Source organism: Ursus americanus, chromosome 5 (genome assembly GCF_024610735.1).
Source record: "Ursus americanus isolate L20-20 chromosome 5, mUrsAme1.1.p, whole genome shotgun sequence".
Classification (NCBI taxonomy): domain Eukaryota; kingdom Metazoa; phylum Chordata; class Mammalia; order Carnivora; family Ursidae; genus Ursus; species Ursus americanus.
The window spans coordinates 86,036,700-86,056,929 of record NC_142131.1 but is presented as its reverse complement, the minus strand read 5'-3'; the positions used below and the strand labels follow the sequence as shown (position 1 = coordinate 86,056,929).

The 20,230-nt window shown below is 34.3% G+C and overlaps 1 protein-coding gene across 1 annotated transcript; it reads left to right on the top strand.

The window, feature by feature from the left end:
* The first annotated feature begins 15,246 nt into the window (after window positions 1–15,246).
* On the top strand, window positions 15,247–16,200 carry LOC123791191 (olfactory receptor 5P52-like). Its single transcript, XM_045795828.1, has one exon. It carries the CDS (start codon window positions 15,247–15,249, stop codon window positions 16,198–16,200), a length of 954 nt encoding a protein of 317 aa, XP_045651784.1.
* Window positions 16,201–20,230: the final 4,030 nt, after the last annotated feature.

Genomic DNA, 20,230 nt, shown 5'->3' with positions numbered 1-20,230 from the left:
TAAGCCCAATCTTTCTGGACAAACATCAAAAAAAGGTATGCTAAGGAAATAAAGTCACCAGAAAAATTATAGAGCCTGTAAGGATTAGGTAAGCACTTCATAAGTAGTCCATGCATTCATATGATCCTACAGAGCACACTAAAGACTTTGAGAGCTAAACTAATTGACTGTAATGAGTTTATAGACTTTTCACTGAATGACGCACATGGGGAGAAATACAAAGAGCATTGCAAACATTTTGAAAGTGAAATAAAACAAAGTAACAATACAAAAGTGGCTGGTCAAAACTTGTGCCATAAACTGATATAGGATGATTTGTGCTAAAAATTAACAATAAAAGTCAACATTTTCTATAGTGTTTTCTCTCTTTTTGTGCATTTTTAAAATTCTAGTTAGTTAACATTCCATGTAATATGAGTTTCAGATGTACAATGTAGTGATTGATCATGTCAACACAACACCCTGTGCTCATCACAACAAGGGCCCTCTTTGATATGCATCACCTATTTTAGTTCAAATTCCAGTTAGTTAACATGCAATGAAATATTGGTTTCAGTGGAAGAATTTAGTGATTCATCACTTTTATGCAAGAATCAGTGCTCATCACTACAAGTGCCCTGCTTAACCCATCACACATTTAAACCATTCTCCTGCCCACCTCCCCTCCCAAAACCCTCAGTTTGTTTCCTACAGTTAAGAATGTCTTACGGTTTGCCTCTCTGTGTTTTTATCTTATTGTTCCTTCCCTTCTCCTATGTTTATCCATTTTGTTTCTTAAATTCTACATGAGTGAAATCATGAAATCATGTGGTACTTGTCTTTCCCTGACTGTTTCATTTAGTATAATACACTCTAGCTCCATCTGCATCATTGCAAATGGCAAGATTTTATTATTTTAATGGCACACACACACACACACACACACACACACACACACACACCACATCTTCTTTATCCATTCATTTATTTTTTTTAAGATTTTATTTATTTATTTATTTGACAGAGATAGAGACAGCCAGCGAGAGAGGGAACACAAGCAGAGGGAGTGGGAGAGGAAGAAGCAGGCTCATAGCGGAGGAGCCTGATGTGGGGCTCGAACCCAGAACGCTGGGATCCCGCCCTGAGCTGAAGGCAGACGCTTAACCGCTGTGCCACCCAGGCGCCCCAATCCATTCATTTATTGACATATATTTGGGCTCTCCATAGTTTGGGTATGTTTGATAATGCTGCTATAAACATCAGGAAGTATGTGTCACTTCAAATTGGTATTTTTGTGTCCTTTGGTAAATACTTAGTAGTTGCAATTGCTGGTTCATAGGGTAGCTATATTTATAACTTTTTGAGGAATGTCCACACTGTTTTCCAGAGTGGCTGCACCAGGTTGCATTCCCACCAACAGTGTAGGAGGGTTCCCCTTTCTCTGCATCTTCACCAACACCTGTTTTTTCCCGAGTTGTTAATTTTAGTCATTCTGACAGGTGTGAGGTGGTATCTCATTATGGTTTTGTCTTGCATTTCCCTGATGGTGAGAGATGCTGAGCATCTTTTCATGTGTCTGTTAGCCATCAGTATGGCTCCTGCAGAGAAATGTCTGTTCATGTCTTCTGCCCATTTTCTAACTGAATTATTTGGTTTTTGGATGTTGAGTTGTATAAGTTCTTTACATATTTTGGATTCTGATCCTTTAACAGATCATTTGCAAATACTTTCTTTGATTCTGGAGGTTGCCTTTTAGTTTTGTTGACCATTTCCATAGCTGTGTAGAAGGTTTTTATTTTGATGAAGTCACAATAGGTTATTTTTGCTTTTGTTTCCTTGCCACAGAAAACACATGGAGTAAGAAGTTGCTATTGCCAATGTCAAGGAATTTGGTGCTTGTGTTCTCCTCTAGGATTTTAAGTTGTTTTTTGTTTTGTTTATTTTACTGTTTTTGTTTGTTATGTTTTGTTTTTCTTTTTCTTTTTTGTTTGCCTCACAATTAGATCTTTCATCCATTTTGAATTCGTTTTTGAGTATGTTGTAAGATAGTGGACCAGTTTCATTCTTTTGCATGTTGCTGTCCAATTTTCACAACACCTTTTGTTGAAAATATTGCCTTTTGTCCATTGGATATTCTTTCTTGCTTCTTCGAAGATTGACTATCTAGTGATAGGTCCATTTCTGGGTTTTCTAGTCTATTCTATTGATACTTGTGTCTGGTTTTCTGCCAGTACCATGCTGTCTTCATTACTACAGCTTTTTAATATAACTTGAAGTTTGAGATAGTGATGCTTCCAGCTTTGCTCTTCCTTTTCAAGGTTGCTTTGAGTATTCAGGGTTATTTTGTGTCCCATACACATATTAGGATGGCTTGTTCTGTTATGTGAAAAATGCTGTTGGTATTTTGATAGGGATTGAACTAAATGTGTAGATTGTTTTGTGTAGTGTAGACATTTAACAATATTTGTTCTTGTAATTCATAAGCATGGGGTGTTTTTCAATTTCTTTTTGTCCTCTTCAATTTCTTCTCTGTTTTTTAAGATTTTATTTTTATGTATGTATGTATGTATGTATTTGACAGAGAGCACATGAGCAGTGGGGAGGGACAGAGAGAGAAGCAAACTCCCTCCTGAACAGGAAGCCCAATGCAGGACTCTATCCCGGGACCCTGGGATCATTACCTGAGCTAAAGGTAAATACTTAACTGACTGAGGCACACAGGTGCCCCATGTGTCCTCTTCAATTTCTTTCATCAGTGTTTTATAGTTTTCAGAGTACAGATCCTTTTCCTCATTGGCTAGTTTTATGAGTCAGTATGTTATGGTTTTTTTATAATGATTTTTTATTATGTTATGTTAGTCACCATACAGTACATCCCTAGTTTTTGATGTAATGTTCCATGATTAATTACTTACATATGTTATTGTTTTTGGTGCAATTTTAAATGGGATTTATTCCTTGATTTCTCTCTTTACTGCTTCCTTACTTGGTGTATAGAAATGCAACAGATTTCTGTACATTAATTTTGTATCCTGTGACTTTACAGTATTCATGCATTAGTTCTAGCAATTTTTTGGTGGAGTTATTTGGGTTTCCTACATAGAGTATTATGTCCTCTGCAAATACTGTAATTGTGACTTCTTCCTTCCCAGTTTGGATGCCTTTCATTTCTTTTTGTTTTCTGTTGTGCTAGGATTTCCAGTACTATGTTAAATAACTGCCTTATTCCTCAGTGTAGAGGAGTACCTTGCAGTTTTTCCCCATTTAGATATTAGCTGTGAGTTATTCATACATGCCCTTTGAAGTATGTTCCCTGTATCCCTACTTTGTTGAGGGTTTTTATCATGAATGGGTGTTGTACTTTGTTAAATGTTGTTTATACAACTATTGAGAGCATTATATGGTTCTTATCATTTCTTTTATTAATGTGGTGTATCACATGGATTGATTTGCAAATATTGAAACACCCATGAAACTCAGGAATAAATCCCACTTGATCATGTTAGATTACTCTTTTAATGTAATGTTGAGTTTAATTGGGTAACATTTTATTGAGAATTTTTGTATCCAAGTTCATCAAGGACATTGGCATGGAGTTCTCTTTTTTTAGTGGATTCTTTGGCTTTGGAACAAGTAAATCTGGCCTCAAATAATCAGTTGGGTAGTTTTCCTTCTATTTCTATTTTTTGTAGTAGTCTGAGAAGAAAATGTATTAACTTTTCTTTTTTAAATATTTTATTTATTACTCAGAAAGAGAGGGAGAGAGAGCACAAGCAGGGGGAGGGGCAGATGGAGAAGCAGACTCCCTGTGAGCAGAGAGCCGGATGTGGGACTTGATCCCAAGACCCTAGGATCATGACCTAAGCCACAGGCCAACACTTAAGTGACTGAGCCACCTAGGCGTCCCTGTATTAACCCTTCTTTACAGCTTTGTTTGAATTCCTCTGTGAAGCTATCTGGCTTTATCTTTTCTTTTCAATAAGTCTGACTAGGAGTTTATCAATTTTATTATTATTTTTTTAAAGAACCAACTCCTGGTTTCACTAATGTGTTATGTTTTTTTTTTTGTCTCTGTATCATTTATTTCTGCTCTAATCTTTATTATTTACCTTCTTCTGCTGGCTGTAGACTTCATTTGTTGTTTGTTGTTGTTGTTGTTGTTGTTGTTGTTGTTGTTCTTCTTCTTCTTCTTCTTCTTCTTCTTCTTCTTCTTCTTCTTCTTCTTCTTCTTCTTCTAGCTCCTTTAAGTGTTGGGTTGTTTATTTTTCTTTCTGAGATTTTTCTTACTTCTTCATGCAGGCCTGCATTGCTATACACCTCTTTTATGACTGGTTTTGTTGCATTCCAAGGGTTTGGGCCCATTGGGTTTTCCTTTCATTTGTTTCCCTGTATTTTTTAAAAATTTTCTTCTTTAATTTTTTGGTTGACCCATTCATTCTTTAGTAGCACGTTATTTAATCTCCATTTATTTGTGGTCTGTCCAAATTTTTTCTTGTGGTTGACATCAAGTTTCATGGCATTGTGGTCTGACAATATGCATGGTATGGTCTCAGTGATTTTGTACTTGTTGAGATCACTAGTGTGTGATCTATTGTGGGGAATGTTTCATGTGCACTGGAAAAAAATTGTGAATTCTGCTGCCTTACGGTGGAACATTCTGAATATATCTGTTACGTCCATTTGGTCCAGTGTGTCATTCAAAACCATTGCTTCCTTGTTGATTTTCTGCTTAGATGATATGGCCTCTTCTCTCCCTATAGTTGTGGGGTTTGTTCTGTTAGTTCTCAGGTACATTTCTTAGGTATTCAGAATTATTTGATTGTTACCTAGCTGTGTTCAATGGATGAGATAAATCTAGGGTCCTTCTATTATGCCACCATCTTAGCTCCCCTCTCAACAAATACTCTAACAACAGTTCTATTCTCACAGAAAACACAATGTGTCATTTTACATGATCAGATGTGACTAGAATCCCACAGGACTGCAGAGCAATGGTAAAATCTCTGTCTGACAATGCAGCCCAGCCAGTGGTCTTGCTAGAGTGTGATGATCAGACAGAGGCATTACTTGCACATACACCTCAGTGCATTGGCAGTGGCCTCGTCCAGCTAGAGGCCTTATCAACATGCCTCACCTGTCCACGGAAGCTAAGAGCTGAGTTATCCAAATACCCAAGTTGAGCTGACTGATGGTTTTTTATCTACTAATGAAAACCTATAAAATCTGGAAAAATATACCGTTTCCTCAAAAGTGTTTATTCTAATGCAAGATTACAAGAATCAAAAAGAATCAGGTAAACATGACACCAAAAAAGAAAAGTTATAAATATAAAATAATTAATCCTAAATAAAGATCTATATGTTGTATACAAGGAATTCAGAATAATCATCTTAAAGTAGTTCAAGAAACTACAAGAAAATAAAGACAAAATCTAAATAAAATTAGGTGAACAAAACATAAACAAATAAGGAGTTCAAAACAGAAATAGAATACATCAAGATAATTAAACAAGAAATATAGCTTTGTAGACAAAATTAATAAATTGAAGAATGCCATTAGAAAATAAGCTTCAGACACAGTGAAAAGAAGGGCCATATGCACCCCAATGTTCATAGCAGCATTGTCCACAATAGCTAAATCGTGGAAGGAGCCAAGATGCCCTTCAACAGATGACTGGATTAAGAAGATGTGGTCCATACATACAATGGAGTATTACTCAGCTATCAAAAAGAATGATTTCTCAACATTTGCTGCAACAGGGGCGTCACTGGAGGAGATAATGCTAAGTGAAATAAGTTAAGCAGAGAAAGGCAATTATCAGATGGCTTCTCTCATCTATGGAACATAAGAACTAGGAAGATCAGTAGGAGAAGAAAGGGATAAAGAAAGGGGGGATAATCATAAGGGGGAATGAAACATGAGAGACTATGGACTCTGAGAAACAAACTGAGGGCTTCAGAGGGGAGGGGTGGGGGAATGGGATAGGCTCGTGATGGGTAGAAAGGAGGGCACATATTGCATGTGCACTGGGTGTTATATGCAACTAATGAATCATGGAACTTTACATAAAAAACCAGGGATGTACTGTATGGTGACTAACATAATATAATAAAAAATATTATTATAAAAAAAAGAAAATAAGCTTCAATAATAGTCAAAGCAATCTTAAAATAGAAAAACAAAAGTGGAATTATCACAGTTCTTGACTTCAAGATAAACTACAAACCCATAGTAATCAAAGAACTGTGGTACTGTCATAAAAATAGACACATGGGACAATGTAACAGAAGAGAAAACCCCAAAATAAACCCGTAATTGTATGATCAATTAATCTTCAACAAAAGTGGAAATAATATTCAATTGGAAAAAGAGTCCCTTAAACAAACTGTGATGGCAAAACTGGACAGCAACTTGAAAAAGAATTAAACTGGACCCCTTTTACACCATACAAAAAATAAACTCAAATTGGATTAAAGACCTAAATGTGAGAACTGAAACCATAAAAATCCCAGAAGAGAGCCCAGGCAGTAATGTCTCTGACAACAACCATAGCAAGGTTTTTTCTAGATATTTCTCCTAAGGCAAGGGAAACAAAGTAAAAATAAACAATAGGGACCACATCAAAATAAAAAAGCTTCTGCACAGTGAAGGAAATCATCAATAAAACTAAAATGTGATCTACAGAATGGAAGAAGATATTTGCAAATTACATGTTCAATAAAGATTTACTATCCAAAATATATAAAGGACTTCTACAACTCAACTTCCCCAAACCAAATAATCCAATTAAAAATGGCCAGAAGACATGAACAGGTTATTTATCCAAAGAAGACATTCAGCTGGCCAACGGACTATGAAAAGATGTTCATCATTACTTGCCACCAGGGTAATCAAAACTACAATTAGATATCACTTCACACCCATTAGAATGGCAAAAGCAAAAGCAAAAAAAAAAAAAAAAACAGAAGAAACAGCAGGTGTGGTGAAAATATGAAGTATAAGGAACCTCTTGCACTGTTGGTGGTGCAGGTACTCTGAAAAACAGTGTGGAGCTTCCTCAAAAAGTTAAAATAGAATTAGCCTACAGTCTATCAAATGCACTACTGAATATTTACCCCCCAAATACAAAAACAGTAATTCAAAGGGATACATGCACCCGTATGTTTATAGAAGAATTATTTACAGTAGCCATATTATGGAAGCAGTCCAAGTGTCCACAGATAGATGAAAGGATAAAGATGTTATATATGAATATATTTATATACAGTGGAATATTATTAAGTCATAAGAAGTGATGAAATCTTGCAATGATGTGGATGGAACTAGATAGTATAACACTAGGGAAATAGTCAGAGAAAGACAAATACCATAGGGTCTCACTCATTTGTGGAATGTAAAAAAACAAAATAAATGAACAAAGGCAAAAAGAGAGAGACAAACCAAGAAACACACTAATAACTATAGAGAGCAAACTGTTGGTTACCAAAGGGAGGTGAGCATGGGGATGGTTGAAAGAGGTGGTGGGGATTAAGGAGTGTACTTATCATGATGAGCACTGGATGATGCATGGAATTGTTGAATGACGATACCACACACCTGAAACTAATAACATCCTATATGTTAACTATACCAGAATTAAAATGTAAAATAAAATACAATAGAAGAAAAGAAAGAAAAACAGAAAAAAGGAAAGACAGAAATAAATATAAAGATATCTTGTGTTCAGGGACCAGAAGAATTAACAATGGTTAAATGTTTATACCACACAAAGCCATCTATAGATTCATAGCAATCTTTATGAAAATTCCAACAGCCTTACACAGAAACATAAATAAGCTACTCTATTATTTGTTTGAAGCCACAAAAGATCCTGAAACCGAAGCATATTGAAAAAAAAAGATCAAAACAGGATGCATCACTCTTCTTGATTACAAACTGTATTGCAAAGCCATAGTATTTAAAGCAGTATGGTACCAATTTACAAAAATTCAAAACAGACATGTAAACCATATGGATTCAGATCATGAGCCTAGAAATAAACCTACACATTAAAACAGCTAGTATCTGACAAAGGAGTCAAGAATACTCAGTGGGGGGAAAGTTAGTCAACTTAATACAGGTGATAGTTGTTTTAACTACTGTCATGGCTACAATTTTTTCACAGTATATATGAATATGAAATCTTGATGTATACCTTAAACCTATACAATGTTATATGTCAATTGTATGTCAGTTTTCTCAGAAAATATTATTGTAAATTTTGTTTTTATTTCTGAATAATAATTATTCATAAAACTATATGTTCAGTCCTCAATCCCTTGTAAACTAAACTTTTTATCATTTTCTCATTAAATTTGTTATCATTAATATAGTTAGTAGCTTTTAAATTTGTCCTTTGGGTTTTCACAGCTAAATGATGTAGTAGTTCTAAAAGGATTACTCCTGAGAAATATGTTCTCCCTCAAAAATCATTCCAGCTGTTTATAGTCTACGATCCTTTATAATTTTATCACTTACCAAAATAACCTGATATGGGCAGAGATGTTAAAAAAGAACAGAAGGAAATAAAAGAATATGGAGAGCTAGAAATAGTAAAAACAAACAGAAAAAGACAAGCGAGGTGGGGAAATAAGTGACTAAATTACAATAAATGGGAATTTAACAAAATAGTCTATTATAACGAATATTTCAACCTCAAAACTATGATCTTATTGGTAGTTTTACTGCTTTTTCCTATACAAAAATATTTACATAATAAACATCTGCATTTTTCTTTTGAGTTGAATTTTCTTGGCAAATTAATTTAGGTGAGTTTCTTGCATCAGAATTTCTTCATAAATATTCATGTGTCCTGGGAGTTATGGAGCTAATGCTTATGACCATAAAATACAAAAGCAATTTAAAAATACTTATTGGCTTTAATATGATAACAGTGAATATTCTGAATGAAAAATAAGGAAGTAGGTTCCAAATTCAGCATTGCCTTTTTGATGGTAACGTATGACAAAATCCATACCAGCCTATGGGGAATTCTGGTAATCTCTCTTTGGCATAAATGGAGTGGGAGTTTACATTTGTAAAAAGCTTTAATATACATTGCATGCTCTCTGTGTCATGCATAGATGACAGATCCATACTCCCCCAAATACAAAAATCAAAATAGAAATTGCATAGGTATCCAGAAGGATAGATAGAAAAACAATGTTAAGGAGATAGATATTATTTGAGTGACTTTCTCATCAGGAACTCATGATTTCAGTCACCTATGACCAGAGAAATTTTGTCTTTGTTATTAGATAAAGGTAAGTATTCAAAATAGAGATCACAAGTACATGCTTGTGCGCACACACACGCTCGCACGCGCGCCAGGGTATATGTGTCTCTACTCTGAGAAGAGACAGGATACTTTGATGAATACAGCACTTTCTTCTTCCAGTCTCTGACTCATTATGTATTTACTCTGTTTTGTAAATTCCTATATTAGGGTCTCCAACTTTTTTTCCTTATTTCCCAGTAAGGCTTATATTCTTATTTTTCAACTAAAAATAATTTAAAGTTTCCAAAAGTCATAATTATGGTCTTTAAAGGCATCAAATTGAATTAATTATTCATAATTTTATATGAATTTTATTTTTTATTTTTTATAGTAATTTTTTATTATGTTATGCTAGTCACCATACAGTATATCCTTAGTTTTTGTTCTAGTGTTCCATGATTCATTATTTGCGTATAACACCCAGTGCTCTATGCAATATTCATAATCTATTCATAATTTCATTAAACAATTTTATAATTAATTATTCATAATTATTCATAATTCATAGTTTTATTCATTTTAATGTTTATAAATGGAATTATCTGAGAACTTCTGCTACAACTGAAATTTACCCAACATCTGAGTTTCTGGAAAAATTTGAAAGGAATGAAATCAACTGGACTTAATTTTGAAAAATGTTCGTGTAGTTTCTACTTCTAAAATATTTTAGTAGAGGAATGCCTGGATGGCTCAGTCTGTTATATGTCTGCCTTTGGCTCAGGTCATGATCCCGGGTCCTAGGATCTAGCCCAGCACCAGGCTCCCTGCTCAGTGAGGAGTCTACTTCTCCTTCTGTCTCCCCCTGCTTGTGCTTGTGCTCTGTCTCTCTCTTTCTTTCTCTCAAGAAATAAATAAATAACATCTTCAAAACATAAAATAAAATATTTTAGTAGAGGTGCTTCAGGAATACTTACTACTGCATAATACAATTCAATATGTTTCTTAGCAAATTGATAATGGTTAGGCACATTTCTAACTTGAAAATCTTCACATTTTTTTATATTCTCATTTTTATTATCATTTAACTATCCCATATCTGAACATTATATTGTCTTCCAACTTTACTGTTCAAATGCTCTTTTATTAATTACTGCTGATGTCACACTTCTTCTAATACAAGTTCTCTTATAAAGCTTATTTAATTCATATTAATTAATTTTTTAACTTGACAAATGGTTATTTATCACCAAATATTTTTTAAATAAGATGCTGGGTGTTGAGTATACAATTATATGAATTGAGAAAAATATTTTATGTCAGAATAATCTCACAATTTAGAGAGACTGACTTTCAAGTAATACAGTATAATAAGTATTACCTGTGTGAAACATAAGAAATTATTAGAAGAGATAAGCCAGAAGCAGGGAAGGCTTGTAGAGACATATCTGGAATAAAATAGATGAGAATGAAGGTTTTAAAATAATAAGGAAAGTGCACTGAACTTTTAAGAGAGAAATAGGCACACAAATACAATGATATGGTAGATGGACATCATGTTTGAGAAACTGACACTTGTTTACTTTGATTATAATAGAAGGTCTCAGCAGAGCATAAAAGATGATATGGGAATATGGTCTGAATAAAGTAATTTGATATATTCTATTCTTCCAATAATTTGACTTTGATTCTGTGGGAGACTAAAACCATAAACATTTGTCAGGAGTAGCATAGTTATGCTTAAAAAAATACTGCTATCTTAAAGCAAGGAAAAGTGTAACTGAAAAGAAAATGCCACTCTTATAATTTCATAAAATTATAGCTCTTAGGCAATATATTCTTGGTAAAAATAGAAATATGGAAGTAATTTCACCAAACAATAAAAATTAGTTAGAGATTTAATAGATAATTACAACTGGAGACAAGGAAAGGAAAATGTCTGTGATGAGTGACAGAACTTTTTGTTTGGAAAATTGTGCTGCTGATGTTGAAAATACGTGAAGGATTCATAATAACCAAAAGCTGGAAACAACCCAAATGGCCATGGACATGAGAGTGGATAAACAATGGTGGCTATTTCCATACACTTATACTATACAACAATTTAAAAATAATATATTGAGTTACATAAATGAATATCAAAAACTTCACTTAAGTTCCATTAAGTTAAGAAAATGAACATATTCACAAAATACACAGATTTCATTTATGTGAACTTTGAAAATAGGCAAAGCTACTTTGTGCTAGTAGAAATAAGAATGATAGTTACATCTGAAGTGTTGGTTGGAAATTGCATGAAAGATATAGTTTTAAAATGTGCAAAATTTGAGAGCTGTTCCCTTATTTTATCAATATATACAGATGCATAGGGAAGATTTGGTGAACTTCAGGTAATGAAGTTGAATTGTAGGTACCTGTAAGATATGCACTTAAATTTAGAATATGCTATAATGAATAAATTAATTATCAGCCTTGAAAATTCATCTGCATTTGAAATTCATCAATATTGATAACTTTTGATGCCATAGGAGAAAATGGAATCATTCAGGAAGCGTACATGTGCTATGAAGACAAGTAAGACTAACATAGACCCATAATAAACAACATAATTTAAACAATAAATGAGAGAGAAAAACAAATTCGGACTGCATTGATAGTTATTGTAAATGTGTGTCTTGTTTACCATCATATTTCATGCAGATATTCAACTTAATGTAATAATTTCTGAAAAGTATTTTCTATATTTTAAATAGTGCCTTTTCTTCCCCAGACTGTAAACACCTGTGGGGGAGTGGATATGTACCTTGGATTAGCATACTATTTAAGTAAATGTGATAGAGTTACACATTTTTCTTATGGAGCTTTTATAGTTCCCTTCTCTAAATGTTCCTTGTTTCTCATGGCTGAGTAATATTCCATTATATACAATGAGAAAGAAAGAAATATTGTCATTTGCAACCAAAATTTTGCTTAACTTGAACTATGAAAACAGATTTTCATCACAGTATATGTATCTGAATGGAAATATAAATAATCCAAATATACATATTCAATACATATTTAATACCTAGTATATATTATATGATATATATCCACTTATGTATATCTGTATATGTATATTCATATCCATATATTTATATCTATGTATGTGTGCATGTGTTTTGGATCTCTATATCTATCTCTATAGAAAGTCTCATATCTCTTTATCCATTCATCTAAGTAGAATGTATCAGAAACAGAAAAATACTTATCACTTATATGTGGTAACAAGTTAAGCAGAAATTGTAGACATAGGGTAGAATGATGATTACCAGGACTTGGGGGGGTCATTGGAAAAATGGGAATATGTTTGCCAAATATATACAGTTCCAGTTAGAACATGAATAAGTGAATAAGTTCTGGGGATCTAATGCACAGCAGTGTGATTATAGTTAACAATACTTATTGTATACTTAAATTTGCTAGGAAGGTATATCTTAATGTCCTTACTACAAATAAGAAATAGTAATTATGTGAAGTGATGGAAGTGTTAGTTAATATGATGGTGGTAATTATTTTGCAATATATGCATGTATCAAATCAAAACATTCAGCGTTCTAAACTTGCACATGTTAATGAGTAATTGTAAGTCAATAAATCTGGTAAAAATAAAAATAAAAAACTCTTTTCTTTGATAATTCTTAATTCTACTAAAGCTGTCTTAACATTTATTTGTACTGTTAATGTATTTCCATGATGTTGTTTTTTATATAGTATTTTTATTATATTATGTTATTCACCATACAGTACATCCCTAGTTTTTGATGTAAAGTTCCATGATTCATTACTTGTGTATAACACCCAGTGCACCATGCAATTGTTGTTTTTATAAATTTAATTTTTTTGTCATTCTGAATTTATTTTCAGGTATGCTTGAAATAACTTCTTTTTTTTTTTAAGATTTTATTTATTTATTTGACAGAGATAGAGAGAGCCAGAGAGAGAGGAAACACAAGCAGGGGGAGTGGGAGAGGAAGAAGCAGGCTCATAGCGGAGGAGCCTGATGTGGGGCTTGATCCCACAACGCCGGGATCACGCCCTGAGCCGAAGGCAGACGCTTAACTGCTGTGCCACCCAGGCGCCCCAGAAAATAACTTCTTGAAAAGTATTTTCTTCACTGGTTTGTGCTTACATTTTTATCAATTTTTTATAGTATGTTAATACATATTCTAGTCAAGAGTGTTATGCTTTAACTATCCTTCAATCAAAATATCATTGCTAATATTTTAAGATTTTTTTTTTTGGATCTGGTAAACTCACACTTTGTTTTTTAAAACTGTTTTTCTAAACAGTATTAATTGCCCTCACATATTTCTATATTTCAACTTTGGAAAATGGTAATCACTTTCCAAAGATCCTGTGTGATTGAAAATAGTAATTTCATTATCTATATAATTTGATTAGTAAAAGTTCTTATATTTATATCAAATTACTTATAAAATATATGGTCTTCATTTACTGCTTTTGTATCTGCCTCTTCATATAATTTTGACATCATATACAATTCAGTAAAGATTAAGAGTGGACAATTATACAGCATTAATTTTACATAAATATGGAAATTAGGCTTATGGGATATACCAAATTACATACAAAAGAGTAATAAAAAAAGTGGCTAACATAAGCATAGGAAAAAGGATGAAGAAGGAGTGAATGGTACTAGTTAGTTATCAGAGACACAAGTCACAGCCAGATTTCAAAGTGCTCATAATTTTAAAATTAGAAATTTATTCACAAAAAATTTAAAATGCATGATATTTAAAAATCTATCTCTTTTCTTTGCTCATTTGTTTTGTTTCTTAAATTCCATATATGAGTGAAATTATATATTTGTCTTTCTCAATTGACTTATTTTGTTTAGCATAATACTTTCTAGCTTCACCCACATCATTGAAAATGGGAAAATTTCATGATTTTTGATGGCTGAGTAATATTCCACGATATATATCATATTCCATATATTATTATTCCACTATATATACATATAGATATATCTATATATCCATGTATCCATTTATATCAGCCCATAAATCCATTTATCAGTTGATGGACACTTGGGCTGTTTCCATATTTGGCTATTTTGAAATTGTTGCTATAAACTTTGGGGTGCATGTATACCTTTGAACTTAAATGTAAATGTCTTTCCAGAGAAAGTTATGGGCTGAGGAAAACATCTTGGACCATTTCATAGATGTATCTTTTCAAGGATTGACTAATAGTTGTGTAAGTAAAACCCTACCCAAAGTGCCTCAGCGTGATGACATCTGCCATAACCAAAGGAACAAAAAGACATTGGGGGAAAAAAGGTGAATATGAGGGACACCATGCCAAATGTTATGCTTTTATAATTTTCTCTGGAACAAAACATATAATTGATAGAATGAGTACAATCCTTAGTCTAAACTGTTTTTGTACTATTTTAGGAAGAACCGTGAAAGAGAAAGACTTTTGTGTATCACCATATTCAAGTTGAAAATACAAGTATCAAAGAAGTACTGAGAATCACAGATAACCAAGATTAACAAAAGTCAGATTGCAAGGGGTGCCTGGGTGGCTCAGTTGGTTAAGCGTCTGCCTTCGGCTCAGGGCGTGATCCCAGACTCCTGGGATCAAGCCCAGCATCGGGCTCCCTGCTCTGCTGGGAGCCTGTTTCTTCCTTTCCCACTCCCCCTGCTTGTGTTCCCTCTCTGGGTGCCCCTCTCTCTCTGTCGAATAAATAAATAAAATCTTAAAAAACAAAACAAAACAAAAAACCAAAAGTCAGATTGTCAATTCATATTCCTCTCTTCAGCACCTCCCCCAAACTCTCCTGGCTTCTAGTCAATTTGGACATGCAGATTCAGAAATGAGGGCATGATCCTACAATCTGGGATGGGAAGTAACAACATCATTGAGCTTACTGGACAATGTTGTAGCCCTGGCTATGTGACAACGGACTTCTCTGGAAATTAGTCATTTTTATCTATAGTTCATAGATGGAAGAAAACCAAAGAAGAAATATGTCCACTGTTACTTATGTCATCCTGCTTGGTTTTGGGGAACTTGAAGAAGGTGGAGCTGCCCTTTTCTCTTTATTACTCACCCTTTATCTGGTCACACTGATTAGTAACCTGCTGCTGATCATCACTGTCCAGAAAAGTTCACATCTTCAGACTCCAATGTATTTTTTCCTGTGCCATTTATCCTGTGTGGATGTTGGATCCATAAGCAGCATTTTTCCCCAGTTGCTGTGGGAGGTTTTAGCTGGTGGTGTCACTATCTCCTTTACTGCCTGTGTGGTGCAACTATATGTCGTTGGTTCTCTGCTCACTGTGGAGTGTTTCCTCCTGGCTGTCATGTCCTATGATCGCTATTTGGCCATCTGTTGGCCCCTAAGATACTCAGTACTTATGGACAGCAGAGTTTGTGTCAAGTTGGCAGTTGCTTCATGGGTTGGTGGTTTCCTCTTCCTGGGAGTCATGCTAGCCTTGCTTGCCTCTTTAACTTTCTGTGGTCCCCACATCATCAACCATTTCTTTTGTGACTTCTTCCCACTGGTGAAGCTGTCCTGCACAGACACTAAAATGGTGGAGAAGGCTGCATTTGCTTCATCATTCCTATCCCTGTCTCCATTCTTTTGCACATTGTTATCATATGGTTGCATTTTGTCCTCCATTTTAAGGATTTCCTCCTCTACAGGGAGACACAGAGCCTTCTCAACCTGCTCATCCCACTTGACTGTGGTAAGTGTGTTTTATGGTACTCTAATTGTGGTGTACATGACACCACCATCAGAAGCAACATTCAGTCTGAACAAGATTTTCTCACTTCTCTACACTGTCCTCACACCTGTTCTTAATCCTCTAGTTTATAGTCTGAGAAACAAGGATGTTCAAATTGCCCTAATGAGTGTAGCCAAATTTCATTGTTCAGGAAATAACCAAGGCTAAATAAAAATGTGGTCTATTGAGGTACCTGGGTGGCTCAGTCAGTTAAGCATCTGATTCTTGGTCTCAGCTCAGGTTTTGATCTCAGGACCCTGAGTTCAGGCCCTGTGTTGGGCTCCACACTGGTTGTGGAACCTGCTTTAAAAAAAATGTGCCCTATGAAATAGTGTGGTCCAACCAGGTATTAGAGTGGAACATGGGGATTATGGAAATTCCATTTAGTCAGTGGATGATTAAAATGAATTGATAAATTTATAATAATTTGGATAATGATATCAGTAAATAAACATCAAATTACTATCATTACCTTAAATTAAATAGAAATATTAACATCATATTGGGTGATAGAATATCAGCTATAATATTATTACAACATGATTTTCAAGCTTATTTCCATCCATATGTCATTTTATCCTCACCACTATTGGAGATGGCAATGTGTGGACTCTATTATATATGATACACTGCTAAAAATTGTTACCTTTTTAATAACTTTTATTAACATGGACAATTTTTCATCCAAATTAGATGTAGAATTTCTTGATAATACTTCATGTACTTAAATTTCTTCACTAACTTGTAATTTAGGATGCTTCAATTAGAAATAAGCCAAAATACTTGACTAAACCCTAAAAGAGTAAATGCTAAAGAAAAATAAAAGTATAGTCGGAAGAGGACTAGTTCAAATTATTTAATAATACAAATTGTTTTAAGAATTTAGCTTATATTTAAGAAATTTTTAAAAAATTGCCTACTTTAATATTGCTTTTACAGTAGCATTGTGGAACAAGAAATAACACAATTTTTACTGAAATATATTAAAAAAAAGTTAGGATAATTTAAAAGATGGCCACTTTTGAGGTAAGGTTGGATGTGGAGAAAGGGGATCCCTCCTACATAGTTGGCGGGAATGCAAGTTGGTACAGCCACTCTGGAAAACAGTGTGGAGGTCCCTTAAAAAGTTAAAAATTGAACTACCCTATGCTCCAGCCATTGCACTACTGGGTATTTACCCCAAAGATACAGATGTAGTGAAAAGAAGGGCCATATGCACCCAATGTTCATCACAGCATTGTCCACAATAGCTAAATCATCGAAGGAACCAAGATGCCCTTCAACAGATGACTGGATTAAGAAGTTGTGGTCCATATATACAATGGGATATTACTCAGCTATCAAAAAGAATGATTTCTCAACATTTGCTGCAACAGGGATGGCACTGGAGGAGATAATGCTGAGTGAAATAAGTCAAGCAGAGAAAGACAATTATCATATGATTTCTCTCATCTATGGAACGTAAGAACTAGGAAGATCAGTAGGAGAAGAAAGGGATAAAGAAAGGGGGGGTGCTAATCAGAAGGCAGAATGAAGCATGAGAGACTGTGGACTCTGAGAAACAAACTGAGGGCTTCAGAGGGGAGGGGAGTGGGAAATGGGATAGGCTGGTGATGGGTAGTAAGGAGGGCATGTATTGCATGGTGCACTGGGTGTTATATGCAACTAATGAATCATCGAACTTTACATCAAAAATCAGGGATGTACTGTATGGTGACTAACATAATAAAATAAAATAATATTATTAAAAAAAAGATTGTCAAAACATTTTAAACAGTTACAGTACCTAATAGAGTGTATCATTTGGATAAAAATATTAAAGCAGTCAATGAAATATGAAAGATCAGAATTGGACATAATTTGTGACAAAAATTAAATGGCTGTGTGAAAGGAGCAGGTTTTAATTCAATGGCACCAATGACAATTGAAGATGCATATCAGATGAAAACAAAAGCCCTGCTAGTTATACCTCATACCATACAAATAAATAAATTCCAAGTATAATATGGAATCTAAATGTAAAATCTTAAGGACCAATTTGGAAAAATAACTTTTATGAAATTAAAATGAAGGGATGCTTTTTTCAAAAACCTTTTCATTTATTTATTTGAGATATATATAGCAAGAGAGAGAACACCAGCGGGGGGGGGGGAGGGAGAAGCAGGCTCCCCACTGAGCAAGGACTCAGGATGCTGGACTTGATCCCAGGACCCTTGATCCCAGGAGCTGAAGACAGATGCTTAACTGACTGAGACACCCAGGAGCCCCTAAAGGGATACTTTCTAAACAAATAGCACCAAATATAAAGGAATATGTGAGGAAATTGGACTGTATTAAAATTAAAAATTCAGGTTGATCATGATACACCTTTGGAGAAAAATGCAAAAGAAAGAGATAACAAAGTGTGGGTATATATTATTAGCAGTACAAAGCTAGTCTAGGATTCACATCAAAATGACATAAAATATTTCTACAAATCAATAACAAATTTACAGCAAACCCAGTAAAAATGTATGTAAGTTTTAATATGGTTTTCAAAAAGATGAAATACAAATGGTCAAAAACATATAAAAAGATAAATTGTCTTCTTTTGGGTGTTCCCAGAGGGAGACCCCGAGAATAGATTTTAAGTGTAAGTACTTTACTTGGGTCTTGTCTAAGGAATCACAGGTAGTGCAGTTGGGAATTAATGCGAGAGTGGGAAAAAAGAGGTCTGGATACATTAAAGAGAAAATCACCAGTGGCATGACCTGAGACTCAATTCCACTGGTAATTTCAGGAGAAGATTTGGAAGAAATCTCTGATTTTTTTCCCTTATTCAGCAAGATCATGAGGCACTTATTACTAATAATGTCTGTCATTAGTAACCAAGAGAGACTATGGACTCTGGGGAGTAAACTGAGGGCTTCAGAGGGGAGAGGGGTGGGGGGATGGGCTAGCCTGGTGATGGGTATTAAGGAGGGCACATATTGCATGGTGCACTGGGTGTTATACGCAAACAAGGAACCATGGAACGCTACATCAAAAACTAATGATGCACTGTATGGTGACTAACATAACATAATATTTTTTTTTAAAGAAATCTTTTTCTGGGAGCATTGAGCATTTTGTGAAAAAAAATGGGAAAAAGAGTCTTCTTTGAACTGGACGTATCATCAGAATGCTATTCACTGAGTGTAGTGAGAAGTCATAATCTTGTAGCAGAATGGTGAACACGGGGGGGGGGGGGGATGTGGACAAGGCACCAACAGCTTCAATTCCAGCACTGAGCTTCTTTATACCTCAGAAATAGTCAGATAAAAACTACAATGAGAAACCATTACATGGCCACCAAAACAGTTAAAATTAATGGCAATGCTAGATGTTGATAAGGATGTAAAGCAAACAACTTTCATACGCTACTGGTGAGAATATTATGTTGGTATCTACTACGTTTGAGCACATACTTAATTGTAAAATAACAATTCCATCCCCTGGTATTTACAAAGCAAAAATGCATGAGTATGTGCTACAAAAGAGGTTTCCAAAAATATGTACTACTAACATTATTGGAAGAGACTGGGTAACCATCCTAAGTATTTATCATTAGAGTGGATATATACACTTTGACACATAGGTACAGTGGAATAACATATAAAATTATTATGATAGACATAGAGCTAGTGAAAAAACACAATGTATTTGATTGAAAAATTTTATTATGCCTACTTCACTGTGTTTTATGCAGTTTACTTGTATGACATTTCTCTATAAAAAGTTTGAAAAATATAACCATCAATCTGCACATTTCATACAAAATGGTAGGTTAAATAAGGATAAAAAAGTTAGTTTTTGTAATATTTTTATTTATATATGCCACACAAAAGAGGAAGAAATCAAGAATTTGTTTCCACATTTCTATTAGTAATCCTGAGATTTATCAAACTATTCTACATATATTTTCACATCATCTTAGATGGTCAGAGTTATTTATCTGGTATTGGAATCCCAACTTTAACTGTTTAAAATTTATTGCTTAGGTGGCATTTATGGATATCATTTCTACTATCTTCATTAAATTCTACCATGAGACATGCCACTGCTGGGGATTTTCTGGGTTTTATCCATGAACACAAGGATTACTCCAGCTAATTGGAAAGGAAGACTGGTTATCCGTTGTACCCTGGGGAGAAAAACAAAGTGGGAATATAATATTGGC

Excerpts from the sequence above, each read along its gene's own strand:
- LOC123791191 (XM_045795828.1), top strand. The coding sequence starts at position 15,247 with ATGGAAGAAAACCAAAGAAGAAATATGTCCACTGTTACTTATGTCATC.